This window comes from Xyrauchen texanus, chromosome 9, assembly GCF_025860055.1.
Source record: "Xyrauchen texanus isolate HMW12.3.18 chromosome 9, RBS_HiC_50CHRs, whole genome shotgun sequence".
Taxonomy (NCBI): Eukaryota; Metazoa; Chordata; class Actinopteri; order Cypriniformes; family Catostomidae; genus Xyrauchen; species Xyrauchen texanus.
This window is the reverse complement of record NC_068284.1, coordinates 13,284,003-13,302,340: the sequence shown is the minus strand read 5'-3', so window position 1 is coordinate 13,302,340 and position 18,338 is coordinate 13,284,003. Positions and strand designations below refer to the sequence as shown.

At 39.8% G+C, this 18,338-nt stretch overlaps 1 protein-coding gene across 1 annotated transcript in view; it reads left to right on the top strand.

Annotated features, from left to right (window-relative positions):
- The window catches only part of ephb3a (eph receptor B3a), a 46,860-nt gene that overhangs the window by 15,364 nt on the left and 13,158 nt on the right, over positions 1-18,338 (top strand). Inside the window, exons 5-11 of the mRNA XM_052134760.1 lie at positions 486-641; positions 3,689-4,024; positions 12,924-13,048; positions 13,446-13,602; positions 14,026-14,134; positions 17,672-17,724; positions 18,064-18,186. Of these exons, the coding sequence (XP_051990720.1) occupies positions 486-641; positions 3,689-4,024; positions 12,924-13,048; positions 13,446-13,602; positions 14,026-14,134; positions 17,672-17,724; positions 18,064-18,186 (1,059 nt within the window). The remainder of the gene's footprint in view (positions 1-485; positions 642-3,688; positions 4,025-12,923; positions 13,049-13,445; positions 13,603-14,025; positions 14,135-17,671; positions 17,725-18,063; positions 18,187-18,338) is intronic.

Here is an 18,338-nt window from a genome sequence, read left to right as displayed (position 1 = left end):
GTGATTGTTTGTAGCCTATGTTAGTAACATAATGATATTGTGAAAAACTATTTGAGCAGCTGCTTCATTATAACAGCTGCTTCAGTCCCTCTTTTGCTGGTAAACAATCACTTCAGTGCCACTTTTGCTGGTAAACAGCAGCAGGAATGCAGATCACACCAGTTTGATCGTACGCATCTCAGCTCAGTCTAGTGTAATCACACTGGTTTGATCGTACGTACAAAAGGTTAAACCATTGAAATTCCAGGGACATTTAGAAACCAAAATGGAAAAGTTTCCTATTCAACACATATCATATTAATAATTTTGCATATTGTTTGTGGTAATATTAAAATATTTAAATGTTTGATTTTAAGGAAATTTTTGTTTACTTTTGTACAATTAACAATTTTGGTAATGTGTTGTCTCCACTTCATTTCCAATATAAAATTTATGTCCTGAAGCAAAATACTTACATAATTTTTTTCTTCTACATCAACCTTTAGCATGCACCCCGGGTACCTTCAAATCCAAACAGGGTGATGTTTCATGTATGCCGTGCCCTCCCAACAGCCGGGCCAGCTCTAGGGCGTCCAGTGTGTGCCCTTGTCAAAGCGGCTACTACCGTGCTGACAGTGACTCGCCTGACAATGCCTGCACTAGTAAGTGATGTATCATTAGTGACACTTGTTAAATTAGGACAGGAAGTATGTTATAAAACCACATTGTGCTAATTATATGGTGAAAAGATCTGTTTTGTGAATTTGCCCTGTGGTGAACTTGACGGATAACACGGAAAAACACGTAGATAAAAAGGTCATCATCAACAATGCTTGCCGGTTGGGTGCATCTAACACATAGAACACACGATTACTAGTTAGATTCAGGGCTTTTGAATTTAGACACATGGGTATAATTGGAACTATCACATGAATTCACACATGAATGTAATGTGTTGCACAAGCCATTGATTGGAGAGCATTTTTGCAATGGTGGTCTTTTGTTACACATTTTCGAGAAGTCTGAATATTTTTCATAATTAAAAAAAAAAAGTAAAATTGTTCTGGATGCTAAAAGGAAGCTTTTTTTTTTTTTTTTTTTTACTTTTTAATAATTGTAACCAAAGCTTCCAATTCCTTAGGCAGTTGAGCATTAAAACTTCAGCCTCTGGTTTTAATTAGTTTACATCTTGATTCACTGATACAAGATTCATTGGTTTGAAATATGACCCTGACAAGTTAACACTTTGCACTTGCGTTCCCCATGAGACATTTTTTAAACAAATATGCAAGAATAATGAGATAATTTACCATTGACAGCCTGAATTTTTTAAGCCTCCTGATTTCTTAATTAGTGTCAGATTACAGTGTAGGAATATATTAAAACTGTGATGCTTAAGAAAGAAAGGGAATCTAGTGTATTTATTATTCATGATCAAATACAAATTACAGTATACTGCAGGATAAATGCTTGCATACATGTCGCTAGGAAGAAAGTTTTTTGCTGCAGGACATCCATTTGTCCTATTACATTTTTGGTAACACTTTACAATAAGCTTGTATTCAGTCATATTAATTAACTAACACAAATGTTTTAGCACTTATTAATCTTGCTTAATGTCAATTTCAACACATGTTAATACATTTTTAAAATGAAAAGTTGTAACATTAGCTAATTCTTAATGAACTAACAATGAATAATTGTATTTTTATAAATTAAAATGCTCAGATGTGAGACAAAGGCAGGTCTACACACCATCATAAAGCCTGACTGAGGCCTATAGGAACACTCAAGCCTGATAACATGAAAAGAGTCCAAACAGACATCTAGGTGTGAGATTCTGAAGGACTGAAGTCTTAACTCCTAAGCCATGATGTCATAGAGAGTATAAAACTCTGGAGATTTCTTCAAAACCTTGCTTCCAGCAACAGTATGTGCCACATCTAGTTGCTGCCCTGCTGTTCCCAGCTGTAGCTAAGTAACATACATACCTGAACTTTGGCCATACAATCTCCATCCCGCTGGACGAGACGATATTCTCACGTGTTCCACCGAGCACGCTAATGGATCCGAGAGAGACAGCCGAGCAATCCATGTCTCACCGTTTTTCCTGCAGAGGTCAACCGAGTTGAGAACCAAAGGAGTTGGCCTCCTGTCATCACCCGAGCTTCGAGGAACCGAACAGATGAACAAACATTCTACCTGCATCCTCATGCGACTCAAGTATGAAGTTTACATCTGGGCAGAGATAGATTATTGTAGGATGTTATTCTTGTGTATCAAGTTTATTGCTTGTACAGTTTACAGACCGCTGAATCCGCTCATTGCTGCTAATAATACTCAAGGTATTACTCTAACTTACTGTTACCATGAATGAGATTTGCTGTGTTGTTGTCCAACCACGTTGGTCTGTTTGTGCATTTCCACCAAGCGAGTGAGACCGGCACACTGAGTTTACCTAATAAAGAACCAACGACCACAGGGGGCAGATTACGAGCCGTTCACCGCATCTCTGAGTGATAAAAATAACAGTTGCTGTCGCAACCCTCACAAACATACCGCACACACATTTAGCGAACAGATAACTTGGCAATAGAGCGCAGCTTTGTCTCTAAGTTATGATACCAGTGGAGACACACGTTAAACAGGCAGACACCATTAACCAGTCTCTCCGCCCACATTTGCGGCCACATTCTGTTTGTAGTTTTGTAGTTGGAAGTCGGATGTTTATTGTTCGACTGCATTGTATTGATTATTAATTGATATTACTGCATCAAGAAACTTTGTTATAATTTAAAGAGAAGTGTTTTGGTATTGTTCTGCATACACATGTGACAAGGTCTGGCAGGGGATGTCATTGCTTGTATTCAAGCCTTCATTGTTTACCTTTTGAATGTCGATGTTCTCCGGACATCGATTTCCCTAAGAGAACAATCCTATACTGAGACCGCTATACTGTCTGGTTATGAGTCACTGATTCCAGGGTGGTGCCCGGCAATTTTAATTCTTATTAATATTCTATTGATTTTGATAACTGATAGTTACTTTTGATGATTGTGATTTGAAGGATTAATGAGCTAATATTGATTCTAATCAATGTTCTATTGATTTTAATAAATAATAATTATCTTTGATCATTATTAATTATTGCTAATATCCAAACCCTCTCCTGAAAGAACATTAACCAAGATGTATAAGTGCTGCAAAAATATATTTTTCATTGTTAGTTTATGATACCAAATGCATTTACTAACGTTAATAAATATGGTCTTATTGTAAAGTATTACCAAATTATTTTATTTGGATTGTTGATGCTAATGTGTCCATGGATTTTTTTTATCAACATTATGAAAGTATAAGTGAAAGTGAATAATTTAAGTCCTGTAACTGCTCACCATTTCTTTTGAGCTTTTTACCATTTTTAAACCTTTTTTACCTTCACAAGTTCATTTCAAATGGGCATATGTTTTGACAAATACCTTTTTTAAAGGATAAATACAGTATTCCATTTAGTCACTCAAATAATATAAGATAATAAAAGCTGCATGCATAATAATTATAAAAGAATTAGCAAAATTCTGCTAAAAACAGTTTTAGATGGAGTATAGCATGTCAAACCACAGGATATTCTTTCCAAAAGTATTTCATATTAACTACCCATATGCTATTCCATTTGTGCATAAGTAACACTTTACCATTGTCCTCTTAGCTGTTCCCTCAGCTCCTTTAAACGTGATCTCCAGTGTGAACGAGACTTCAGTGTCACTTGAGTGGTCCGAGCCACGGAATCTGGGCGGGCGAGGTGACGTGGTGTACAATGTGGTGTGTAAAAAGTGCATGCATGATGGTGGGTCCTGTGCCCGATGTGACGATAATGTGGAGGTGTTGCCAAGGCGACTAGGTCTTGCTGAGATGCAGGCGGCGGTGAGGAATCTACAGGCACACACGCATTACAGCTTTGAGATCCAGGCTGTCAATGGAGTTTCCTCCAAGAATCCATCCACACCACACTACACCACAGTCAATATCACCACCAATCAAGCAGGTGAGAGATTAGTTGTGTTTGATAAGGCAAGCATCACTATTACTATTGCTCATAAATAGGATTACGATTGAACAAACCCCAACCCTACATTTTAAACTTATACGCATAATTCGTCCCACACTGTTTGTGCTACTAGTCGGGGAGCCAAAGTCTCAAAAGCTCAATAAAATGGGTTGAACCTGACATGGTCTGCCATACTTTTTATTTGTGTTTTTTCTGTTAACTTTGACCCTAAGAACCAATAATCGGAGGGTCTGCTCTGCCGGAAATATCGCGAAAAAAAATTGTGGCCATTTTAGTGTATGCACCCTATATTTTTTATCAGAAAAATGTGAAAAAATATATTTTTCCTCAAATCCTCAGTGGATTGGGTAGGCTGTCAATAAATGCATTCCAGATACACAGAACTCATGTGCTGACAACATCCACTGAAAAAAATAACTCTTAAAACACATTTCTACATGATTTTGCATCAATTTCATGCAAAAAAATTAGGCGTTTTCTCACCTTTTTTCAATATTTTCATCTTTACTTCATTGGCAATCAACTATTCCCCTAAGTTATGACATCAGTCAATATGCCATTCTTTTCACCAAACAGTATACTCATTCCACAGAAAAAATTATAAAAATCCAAACAAAATCAATGGATCTGTGATGATTTCACTACTAGTTGTCGATCAACAGGCTCAGAACTTCAATCTAATTTTTGACTACTCTCAAAATTCCGAAAGACATACTGGATATTTAGCATCATGGCACACTTACACACACACACATGATCTTAGTAATTTGAATGAGTTTGGAACAACAAACCAACGGTTACCAACGGACTTCGAAGCTGCTCATCATTGTCTGTGGTAAGTGACAGTGACTTTAGTGAATACCGGTAGGTCTGCCCCAGCGTTTTGGGAAAAGAATGGTAATATGGATATTGTAATGGAAACTGAAAGGACCATTCCAGTCTTCAAACAAGTATATTTCTGATGATTCCTCATCCCAAACGTATCCCTGTAGCAGCAGCATTCATTCTCTACTAGTTTACATAGATAGCTTTAGCCGTTTTAGCTAGTTTCGGTGGTTTCTTTAAACGGCCATAACTCCTCACAGGAATGGGGTAGAGACTTACTTCTTTTTTTTAAATGCTCAGAATCTTATGCTCTTATGCTCATGTGTCCTATATGTCCATTTTGTCGACATTTTAAACGTTAGCGGCCTTTAGCAATTAGCTACATGGCCAGTTGTTACGTTCAGGTTTAGACAAATTGTAGCTAGTTAGCTTGTGGCATGAATGGCCACACAAAAACCATATGTAGCTATATTGGATATCAGACTGTACACAATACTGAACAATACAAATGTTATTTAAGATGTAAACATACTATATATTATGCATAGTTTGTTTTTGTATATAGTCCTGTACAGTATATAGAGAGTGATTTGTCAAAACCTAGTTAGCTAGTAGTGTCAAACATCTAGATTTCTTTCACCTGAATACACAATATTTCCCATTTGCAGATTTGGTTCTGATCTTATTGGATTTGTTGTGGAGGAAAAGTTAGCAAGAAGAGAAGGCAGCAGAGGATTTGAAAATACAGTAAAGAGGAGTGGAGTGGAGAGGAGAGTGGAGGATTGAACAGAAGAGAAGAGTGGAATGAGAAGAGAAGAGTGAAGAGGACAGGGGTGGACTGAACAAGAGAGAAGAATAGTGGAGGAAAAAAGAGGAGTGAATTGACCAGGAAAGAAGAGTGGAGAGGTATGGAGAGGAGTTGATTGAATCGGAGAGAAGAAGAGGGAAGAGGAGAATAGTGGAGAGGAGTAGAAGACGAGAAGAGTGGAAAGGATAGGACAGGAGAGAAGAGAAGAGTTGAGAGAAGCAGAGTGGTTTGGAGAGGAGACTAGAGAGTGAAGAGTACAGGAGTGGATTGAACAAGAGAGAAGAGTGGAGAGGAGTGGATGGAATAGGAGAGAATAGGAGTGGAGAGGGGAGAAGAGTGAAGAGGAGAGGATTAAATGAGAGGAGAAGCGTGGAGGAGAAAGGAGAGGAGTGAACTGAACAGGAGAGGATAAGAGTAACAAGGAGAGAACAGGAGAGGAGTGATGTGAATTGGAGAAGAATGAAGGATGGAGCCTGAGTTCTCAACCAAGAAGCTGGAGAGAAAGCTGCTCAGTACCAACTATACTGCTTGCATAATATGTCAGAAAACAGACAGTGACGCTGGTCCTCTTCAAAAACTGACAAATCAAGGCTACCCTTCCCTCCTATATTCTGTAACCAACAGAAAGGATGATGTCTCATACAGACTTGACAATGAGATGAAACCTCAATGTGACTTTCTGGGGAGGAATCCTTTGTGGCACACACAATGTCGTGCGAAGTACACAAATCGTAAAACTGTTGACCAGATTTGGAAAAAAATTTAAAGGCCAAAAGGCACTTCATTTGAAGCAGAACTTAATCCTGAGCCAGACAGCAGCAGGCCTACTAAAAAAAACACGGATGTCAATGCCACAGCCCATCAAACACAGGGAAGAGTGCTTCATTTGTGGAAGAGCACGCACGACCGGGGGGAATAGATCCCTCATTTTGATCGCCACTTATGACAGACAGAATGCAGTATGGGAAAAAGCAAACAAACTTGAAGATGAAGAGATGCTACACACGATTCATGGTCCTGATGAAAACAAGTGTACTGATATGATTGCTGAGGACTTCCGGTACCACAAGGAATGCATGACCAACTACCTGACAAAGCGTCTTCGTTCACAGGAAAAGACTAGTACTGCCACCACTCCATATGATGCTGCACTGAACCAACTCATATCTCGGATAGATGAGCCCCTTTTCAAAGAGAATGCCATATTCTTCGTTACAGCTTTGAGAGATGAATTCCGTAAATACTTGGAAAGCCTTGGAGTTCACAATGTTACCTCATACAGGTGTCAGTCCTTGATTGCCCGCCTTAGAAGGCACTATGAAGTAGGTGGCAATTGTAAAATAATGGTTGTGCCACAGAAAGGATGTTCTACCCTGATTTGCTCAGCAGAAATGAATGTTGGCTGCATGCTCTCAAAGTTGAAGGAACTTAAGGAGAAAACTGAAGAGGCAGAGTATGAAGAAGAAAGTGATGATGAGTTGACACCAGATGACACCATAGTCTCTTCCTACAACACTGCAAAGAGAATATGGAAGGAGCTCCAGGACCAACGTAAGCAGGCCCTGAAGGAAGCAAGAGAAGCCAGAACAGCTCAAGCCAGTGGAAGTCACCAGATGCCTGGAAGTATGACTGAAGACCCGTCACTGCAGCTAGAGATATCATACCTGGAGGCATCTCGAAGAGTGAGCTCTACCCTGTACAACCACCTGGCATGGATGATAACAGATGCATCTCCAGAGTTAGGTGAGGATGGCCGGGTGAAAGTCAGTCCTAAGCAGCAAGAACAAGTTCTCAACCTTGCCCAGGATGTCTGCCAAGCAGTTGCTAAGATCCCAACACCGAAACACGTTGGGACAGCTTTGCACATCCTTAAGGAAACCAGAAGCAAGTCGACTGTGTCACTCCTAAATAGATTTGGGAACAGCATCAGCTACAAAGAAGCACAGAGATATATTACAACAATGGCAATGGCAGTTGAAGAGCAGACAACTAGGGATGGTGCCTTCATACCAACAAACCTGAAGGGTGGACGTTTCACACAGTTTGCATTTGATAACCTTGACTGCCAGGAGTACACAAAGGATGGACGAACACTGCATGGCACAACACACGTCATATTCCAGTACAAGAATCCAGATGAAGACCCCATACCAACGGTTAGTTTACCTCTACTGAAAACCCGCCAACCAGCCCTGGAATCTTCTCAGCCTTTTCAAACCAAGGAAAGCCACCTCAGTTTAAAAGATCGTCAAAAGAGTCGCTCCCTGGTTGGAGTTGAAACAGAGCCTAAGCTTCCTTTGTGTCTAGCAGAACCTCTTGACCACCTGAGCATCCTCTGGCATTTGGTGCATAGCTGCCCTACTGTACTATTGGAGGACCTGAAACCAAGTTGCGCTGCTCCAACATGGAGTTCATTCCAAGCATTTCTCATCCCAGATAACATCCATGCAACTGTGATCAGCTATGGTCCCTTCTTCCCCAAGTCACCAACAAACCCAGATGTGGTTGAACAGTCTGTTCAGTACTGCATGGATGTGTCGAGAAAACATGGTCAAGAGTATGCCATCATCACATGTGACCAAGCAATCTATGAGGTGGTTCTGAGTCTGCAAAAGAAGAACAAAGAGAAGTATGCCAAACTTATCTTGTGCATGGGTGGCTTCCATATTGCTCAGAATTTCCTTGGAGCCATTGGGCATTTGATGCAGTCCACTGGAATCGAAGACATCATGGTCGAAGCTGATGTCTGTCTCCGTGGAACAGCAAACAAAATCATCAGTGGGAAAGACTACTATGCAATGCTGCACGCACACACTATGGTGTATGCAGCCATGTTTGCCCTACACTGGGAAGCATTTGCCAGATGGTTGGTCGATGAAGAGAAGGACCTGGAGTACATGTGTGTGCTTAGCAACAATGTCCAGCTACTCCTAGATGCCCTGTCAGAAGAGGATGTAGAGAAGGCAACTTCTGCGTGTGCTGATGCAACTGACCAACTGAAAAAGCTGTCATGTTTGATGGCTGAGTTTGATGAAGCACGTACCTCACCTACCACAAAGCTATGGCTAATGTACATGGATATGGTGATGATTCTTAGATGGTTCATCCATGCTGAGCGTGCAGGTCTGTGGGAGGAACACCTGGCTGAAGTGGAAAAGATGTTACCATACCTTGTAGCTGCTGGCCACTACAAGTACGTATTCTGCCTGCCCCACTACCTAGAAGCAATGAGAAGCTTGCCTACACTAGCTACAATCATATATAGGGAATTTAAGGATGGGAAGTTCACTGTACGTCAATCAGAAGGACGGTTCAATGGTGTCTGGACAGACATGGCACTTGAAAAAACCTACAATCGTGATGCCAAGACAAAACTCTTCACTGGCATCAGTCAGCAGCCAGCAGCAATGGAGAAATACTTGAAAGCTCTTCCAGTTCTGACAGCTGTGTCAGAGCAAACAAAGGCTATGGCACACCTGGATGCGGATGACACCAAACACCACAAGGACAAGGACAGCCAAGGTGCAAAGGAGGCAGAAGGTGTAAGGAAAATAACAGATGTCATCAACAGCCAGATGATCAATCCTTTTACATGTGAAGAACAGGAGCTAATCAACATTTCAACAGGCCACAAAGCCACATCTGCTGACTTGAGCTACGCTTGTGAAAAAGGACTGGAGGCACTGGCTGCAGCAAGAAGAACAGACAGTGAGAAAGTAGCCCAAATTAAACTTTCAACCTTCGCAGCAAAGCCAAAGAAGTCAATGTCCATGGCATTCAAAGCCAAAAAGGTCTATGAGGAGGAGAGTGCAGTTGTACGGAACCTTTACTTTGTTCAGGACTTAGAGGAAGACAGGAAGGTGGAAGTGTCTGGCCATGAATGGACAAGTTGCCCAGCCTCTCTGTTTGAGCCAGATCCGTCCCATGACAAAAGTTACGCAATGCGTAAAGGAAACAAGGCAGACTACCTGGCTGCAATCAAGACAGCCCTTGGCAGCTCATGGGGGGGAAGTGGACAAACTACCGCCATCTGACAAGCCTGTTGTAATTGTAGTAGATGCCATGGCGTTCATTCAACGTTACCAACATCTTGGGAGCAGCACCTTTCATGAACTGCAAGGAAAGTACCTAAGGCAGCTCCTTGGAATCCTCCCAGACAAGTGTGACTGCATCCACTTTGTTGGTGATCGATATGATGTCTCCCCTGCTGAAAGTCTGAAAGGTGAGGAACGAGAGAAGAGGATGAAGACCTGCCCCAGCAAAATGAAGGAGTACAAGCCATATGATACTCTCCCTATACCTGAATGGAAAGGCTTCATTTACAATCCACTGAATAAAGCTAATCCGTTGAACTACATGGGGGAAGCATGGGCAGCTCAGAACAAGTCACTTCCTGCAGGATGCACACTTATTCTTGGTGGAATCTTTTGTGATCCTGGTCGCACTGTCCTCTTGTCAGTGGATTGTCAGGTTGAGCTTCCAGAACTTTCCTGTGAGAAACATGAAGAGGCAGATACCAGGATGTTTGCTCACATTGCATACTCAGTTCAAATTCTGCACCACAAACAGGCTGTAGTGGTTGCTACTGACACAGATGTGATCATGATGTGCATGTACTACATCACACACATGGATGGGCTGCAGGAGCTGTGGGTGAAGACGATGGATATTTTCCTACCTGTTCATGCCATCACAGAAGCTCTGGCGGGGAAGTATGATGTTGCAGCTTCAGATCTTACATCCCTTCTCCTCAGCACCTACATACTTACCGGATGTGACACAGTGAGCTATCTGTACAGAAGAGGAAAAAGGCGTGCCTACACAACTGCTATTAAACACCTGACAGACCTTTTGCCGCTGTGCAGGTATGGTGAACCTGAGGAAAGCCTGGATGTTCAGGAAGAAGTTATAACAGCAGCACGGCAATACATGGTGTCACTATATGACAGGAGTAACTTTGGTGGTACTCTAGATGCACTTCGAGCCCATCTCTTTGTGAGCATCAAAGGAGACATGCGTTGCCTTCCACCAACTGAAAATGCCTTCCTATTACACCTTCGCCGAGCCCTTCATCAGTTGGCTGTGTGTAAGCGGGCACACATGGTTAAGCCAACCTACCCAGCTGCCACTGATTTTGGGAGACAACTTGTCAATGGAAAATTGGTGGCAACCATGATGCTGAAAGAGGCAAAACCTGCTGAACTCAAACACATCAAATACTGCCGCTGCAAGAAAAGCATGTGTGCCCGAGGATGCTCCTGTGCAAGAGCCAATGTGAAGTGTGGCATTGCATGTCTCTGCACCGGGGACCCCAACAGATGTTCAAGGATTGAACTTGCGCTTGGAGACAGGGACACGGAAGTAGGCCACGTGTGTGTTAGAGAGAGAGAAGGGAGGGGGTGCATCTTTTATCGCGCTGCTGTATAACCCACCCTGACGGTCTTGTTTGCTGTCTCCTCAGGTGGTGAGGGTGAAGGTCTGTCCCCAGAGCAGTATCTGCAGTGTGCCACCCTCCTGATTATCCCACCTCACAGGGACCTGCACCTAGTTAATTAAGTTATGTTAAATTATTGAAGTTGTAATAGTTGTCATCTGAGGCAATAAAATAATGAAAGTCATTTTGCTGTATTATATTTCTTGTGTGACACATTTCCATTGGGAGAACAGGGTTATGTTTAAATTAAAAAGATGACTAGGCCATGATGTTTAATAATGTGGACATTAACAACCCTGTTAAATATCCAGTATGTCTTTCGGAATTTTGAGAGTAGTCAAAAATTTGATTGAAGTTCTGAGCCTGTTGATCACCAACTAGTAGTGAAATCATCACAGATCCATTGATTTTGTTTGGATTTGTATAATTTTTTCTGTGGAATGAGTATACTGTTTGGTGAAAAGAATGGCATATTGACTGAATAGTTGATTGCCAATGAAGTAAAGATGAAAATATTGAAAAAAAGTGAGAAAACGGCAATTTCTTTTGCATGAAATTGATGCAAAATCATGTAGAAGTGTGTTTTAAGAGTTATTTTTTTCAGTGGATGTTGTCAGCACATGAGTTCTGTGTATCTGGAATGCATTTATTGACAGCCTAACCAATCCACTGAGGATTTGAGGAAAAATATATTTTTTCACATTTTTCTGATAAAAAATATAGGGTGCATACACTAAAATGGCCACAATTTTTTTTCGCGATATTTCCGGCAGAGCAGACCCTCCAATTGTTGGTTCTTAGGGTCAAAGTTAACAGAAAAAACACAAATAAAAAGTATGGCAGACCATGTCAGGTTCAGCCCATTTTTGAGACTTTGGCTCCCCGACTATACAGACATGAATGATACCTCAAATCATATGGCTTGTTGAGGAGAGGTGTGCTATTACTTTTCTAAGCAATCCAATTATGATTTTCGCCTGGCAGACGAGAAAATAGGAGGAACAATCCCATAGACTTACATTGAAGGAGGGACTCCAGCCATATCTACGAGACCAAAATATCATAGAGAGTCAGAGGTGACTCTGTTGACTTGGGTCAGTAAGTTACCATCTAGAAACCACCCAGAACAGCCTAGCAAAACTCTAGTAACTGCATAGCAATGCGCTAAGAGCCACTCAGAACAAATCAGCAACCACATAGCAATGCCTTGTCAACCATAGCATTGTGGCAGTAAGTTTTGCATGGGCAAGCGTCAATAATTTTTTATATTTCTGGCTATACCTCTTTAATCTTGTTTGTCGATCATTCAGTCATTGATATTTGCATATACACTATCTCTGCATAACATGCCAACTTTTTTGGACCCTACAGAAATGTCCATATGATTCTTGTGGCTTTTAGTCCATGGTTATTAGCTTTAAGACCATCATGCTAGTATATTTCTAAAAGTTAACAAAATGTACTTTTACCAGATATATATTTTCCTGGACAACAAAGATAATATTGATGACTCATCTCCTGTCCAGTCAGTTGCTCCTTAGAATAAGAATGTCCCTCCCCCAATATCCTAACCTGCCACAGATTAAAATAAGCAAATAGCCCATCATGTTTCATGACTTTGTGATGTAAACTGAAGGCTATTGGCTATTTTTATATGACCTGCCCAAACATCCTGTTTCAACTGGTAATATTTAAGCACAGGAAATTAAACTGTCCTCATCAAGCCATTTAATGGGATCTTTAAAAAATCAAAACTTATTATAATAAGGTTAATAATTTTTCTCTGCATATCTCTTCAAAACTTCCAGCCCCGTCTGCTGTCCCCACCGTACACTTAATGCGGACTACAGCTGGCACTCTCAGCCTCTCCTGGCTGCCCCCAGAACGGCCCAACGGCGTGATCCTGGATTATGAGATCAAGTACCAGGAGAGGGTGAGGAACTGCTGTGCATCTAATTCAACACTGACTGAAGAACTCTTGAACCCGAGCCAGATGACATTACACCAGGCACCCAGCATGGTTTTAACTGGCTTGAGCTCAAAGTAGCCCTGACTCTACTTAAAGTGGAAGAGAATGGCAGAACAGATGGCTTCTGGTCAAAACCCAGTAACTAATGCTAAAAAGAGTGGGGCTTAATTTGCCTATAGGATTTACTTACGGCCATGTGTTTGGATTAATGTGTTTTAGCTCAGCCTTGTCTTTTTTACATACTTTTGATCCATTAATTGCAGTGAAAACTGTGAATTAAAAATTCACTTCAAGCATTGCATCAGCATTGAAGTGTCGTTTCTTGTGGGAATTAAGTCTGTATGTGCTTGTTTTTCATCAGGGAGAGTCATTCTCTCACACTGTCACTGCCCAGCACACTTCTGCCAAGGTGGAGGGTTTAAAGGCTGGCACTGTATATGTGATGCAAATTCGTGCACGGACGGTAGCTGGTTATGGGCACTACAGCAGCCCAGTGGACTTCAGTACAAGTCTCTATGGTAAAGATATACACATTATGTTCCTTTTATATCTGTTACAAAGATACTTCATGGCCAAGCACATATTTATAGGGCAATATATATATATATATATATATATATATACAGTATATATACAACTATCAAATCTAAAAGGAATATTCTGGGTTCATTGCTGTAACAAAACAGCAGGCTTCACATTTCTGCTTTTTAAACCCTTAAAGCGCATGATATCAATTACTTCCATTGTAAGTCAATTTTTTGAGGGATGAGTCAATATATTTTTCTGTGGTATTGGACATTATGCCTCAAATGTTGTCGCTAGAGCTTAACTTGCATTGCTTCTGGAACATCCCTCTATCTGTATCTAATTGTGTTGTAGCTTTGTATATTTTGCTCTTATTTTTATGCTGTTGTATGAAATGAATGTGTTTTGTGTGACAGATGATCCAGAGCGGTCAGTACAAGATCTGCTGCCTCTCATTGTGGGTTCAGCCTCAGCTGGATTTGTGGTTATCCTCGCCATGGTGGTAATCGCTGTCGTCTGCCTCAGGTAAATATGATCGATGGACATAGGATCCATAACACTGGACAAAACACTGTTTGCAACTCATATGTTACCCATTTTTGCAATGTATTATATTTTAAGAGAAATAGAATATTCAACAACAATTGTAGGGCGATACTTGATTTTATTAATCAGGAACTGATTGAAAAGTGGGCATTACATACCAGAATCGAGCCAGGTGGTTGTAGATTTGTAATTTCAGCCGAAAAAGAATATATTATTGGCAGAGAACTGGGAAAATCCAAATATTGTGATTTTGCCGATAGTTTTTAAGTCTCATCAGCATACTTCTTTAATATATATCAAATTTCTGTCAGCAGTTAAGAGTTTAAATAACAAAAAGTAAAATATCAGTTATCAGTACTGGCAGACATTGAGCTGTGAATTATAGGTTATCAGTATCAGCCAAGAAATTCCATATCGGTGCATGCTAATAACAGAATAACATACATTAAGAAACTAAATAGGATACATTTTGATTTTATGTTTTTCCAACAATACTTTCTTTTAAGACATTCTTGAGTTGATTTCCCTGAGAAGTGTTACACTGTGGCTCTGTGGCACTACCAAAACATTCCTCTGTTTGAGCTCAGCATGAGAGTGGGTGGGACAATTTGTTTGTTGACCAATGGAACACTGTCGGAATGTTCGGGAAGCGTCAAAATTTTGGCAGTTCTGTTTGGTGCTGCTGGGCTACATCAGAGACCCCATTTAGCAGACACGGGCCATTTCTATTAAAATGATTGGGAGAAATTGGAACACCCAATGGTCAACGGATGTAGAAAGGATGTCCCGCCTTACAGGTAAAAGAACCAAACACCTTTTAGATACAGATATCGCCTGCCAATCAACTTGAGAATGCGCAAGCATATTTTTAGCGTAATCTGAGGTACAGAATCACAATTTATGGTTCCAGTGTTGTCAGATTTTGCTGCTGATTTGAAATATTTTCTTTGATTGTAATTTTGACCAACCGTTTTGTAGATTTTGTTTCTCCATTCAAGCGGATAGGAGCTGCTCTTGTATGCCACTTGTTTACATAGAAAATAGCTGACCGAGAGTGTTCCAAAGATGGCTGCCAAGTGGACTGACGTGCTACAAGGACTTTGGCTACAACCACACTATTACATTTTCAGTTAGCATGTATGAGTTTTCAAACAAAAACAGATTATTATGGATATAGCCCTATATAGTGTTAAACACTGCACCTTTAACATATACATATTTACATATAAACAAATAGCAATTTGTATTGTTTGTCATTTCAATGGTTAAGTACTTACGTTTAATTGTCAATCAAGGTCAATGGAACAACAACAAACTTAGATCAAATAGGACTTGCAAAAAAGACTTCATGAGATTTTCACAAGATGCTCATTTGAGGCCGGTTCGCCCTCACATCAGAGTTGATACTGGGACATTGCCAATCACTCCAGAGACGGCAGACTGCCACTGTGTCTATTTGACACATTCTTCTTGACTGTGACCGCCTTGTGCCAAGCATCCCCTCCCCTCTGCTTCAGACTCTTTCTTCTCTTTCATTCATGCTCACTACGCTAGTATCCTAATGTGTTCATTGCGTGTGTGCTGATGCTTCATTCTTTTCCCTCTGACATTTAAATTGGAGATGAGATGCTAATTAGCAGCAAGCGTCATTGTTAGCATAGGTCATGAGACAAAAGGAATCCATAGATGGTGAATTCCAATAGGCCCCTTTGGCCCCTGTTTCCTTTCAAACGCACTACTTATGCAGAGTTAGCAAAACAAAGAGACCTTAATGAGAAGGCTTGGATTTAAACGCACCGTTCACTGTCACCAGATACATGATACTAGCATGAAGCGAGCGCTGATTAGCATGTATGTTCTGTGGATGGTTAGTTGTTCTCAATTATTCAACCTGTGATTTGGTGTTTATTGACTGGCAGTTATAATGGAGTGTTTCTGGTTAGAGACGATGACAAGACATTCTTGACACTTGATCTTTCATGCTTGTTGTTGTAGCGACACTTTAAATCCTGTATGTTTCATATTTCATTTAGGAGGCACTTTCCATAAAGTACAATGTGGAGTCTTGTGACTTTTTAAAGCTGTATAGGCAAAGATGAAATTAACCCAGCATGAAAAGTAGGACCTATTTTGATATAATAATTTTGAAATACATTTGATATATTTTTCTTTTATTTTTGTTGTGTTCACACAAACTGAATGTAGACACCCAAAGTTTGGTAACACGTTTGCAAAAATGGCAAACCTCATATAAATAAACACAAAATTAAGTATCTTATGTAATATTAAGTTTGTGCCTGCTGACACTGACCATTTATTGAGGAATAAATGTATTTATTTTTTTATATTTATTGAGAGTTTTAAGCAGGGACAGGGTTACAATTTCCAAAGCCCCAAGCAATTATCCAGTCGGGGGCCCCCTTTCGGCGTACAGCTGGGGGAAATTACATAAAAGTGATTTTATATCATAATTTTTAAATAATTTCTAACAGTCATTGTAGCCAAGTACATTCAAAATATGTGTGAATTAAAAATCTAGATGAAGATAATGAATCCATGTTTTTCTAAGTTTTTCCACTAAATGAACACAAGGAAGAATGGTATTTAATTTATAATATAATAAATGTAATTTTACAGTATATGCACCAATACAGTAATAAAAAAACAATATTTACCTACGAATGTTCTAAAAAACCTTTTCTGTAAATTAATAGGGTGTGCAAAAACTACAACTTCACTCACTTATATTTTGGAACCCAGATGAATATTATTTATTATTGTTCAGTCAAGCTTTTTATTATAATATGATACTGAATTATTATAATTGAAGGATTTTTTTTTACACTCTAATAATATAGTTTTGTTGTATTTACTTCATCTTCACCTGGAGCTTTTATTTTGATGGAAATTTGATGCACTGCAATCTATAATCTTCCTCATTTCAAACCCTGTCACCTCCTACATTTGTGTGACACTGTGTTGCATTTTTAGTTTTGTATAATAATTTTAAGTGGGTTCAAATGCTTAGAATTGCACGAATGGGTGAACCTGCAGCGCTTTCCCTTCACAATGCAGGTAAATCGCTCCGAGACAGATGGAAACACCGTCACAGTGTGTGAACACAAAACAACGCATCTCCTGTCACCCCTTAAGCGTTTTGCCCACCAGACATCCGGGGCCCCACACAATTGCGTGGTTTGTGTGGTGGTTAACAATGCTACTGATTTTAGGCCCTATTTTATACCTTATTTATGGAAAATGCCATGTACCATACTTCAGTGAGCAGTATGCTGAAAAATTGCTCTTGGGGCATGATGTTAGGCATTTTGGGAGGGAATCATAAATTATAAATTTATATGAAAAAAGTTTTGTGCAATTTGAAAGACATAATTGATGATTGAAGCATATGAAATTCCTCAACCACATTCAATATTCTCTTACGCAAGCTTTTTGCCTGCACTCAGTGTAAATCCAGTCTTAAGCCAGACTCTCAATATGAGTATTATCTGGTTACAGACGGCAGCGCAGTGGCTCAGAGCTGGAGTATGCTGAGAAACTGCAGCAGTATGGTGAGTGTAACTGCATTATATTTAAAAAAAATAAAAATGCATAAAACCATCTTCAGAACAGCAGGAATTATATTTCTCTCTTTATAAACAGAATGTTGCAATGATAGCTATTACACTGATTGTGCTTTTTTATTATTATTATTCAAATGTAATTATAAAGCCAAGGATAGTAGTACAGGTGTTGAATCGTGTGGGTGATTCTGAATCCAGATGGGGTTATTTCACAAACCCATTAAAGACAAATGAGCCCATAAAATAATTAGCAACAATTAAATTATTAAAATAAAATGATACATTTTTTAAACATATACCTTTTCTTTGCATTCTTTTCATTTCAAGTGTCTCCAGGTGTAAAAGTTTACATCGACCCTTTTACATATGAAGACCCGAATGAGGCGGTTCATGAGTTTGCCCGAGAGATTGACATCTCATGTGTGAAGATAGAGGAAGTTATTGGAGCAGGTAAATCACTTGTCTCAATATTAAGATGAAGTACAGATTATTGAATTTATGAAAAATGTACTAAAACCGGAAACACTTTACAATAAAGTTGTATTCATTAACATTAGTTAATTACATTAGTTAACATGAACTAGCAATGAACAATACCTTTA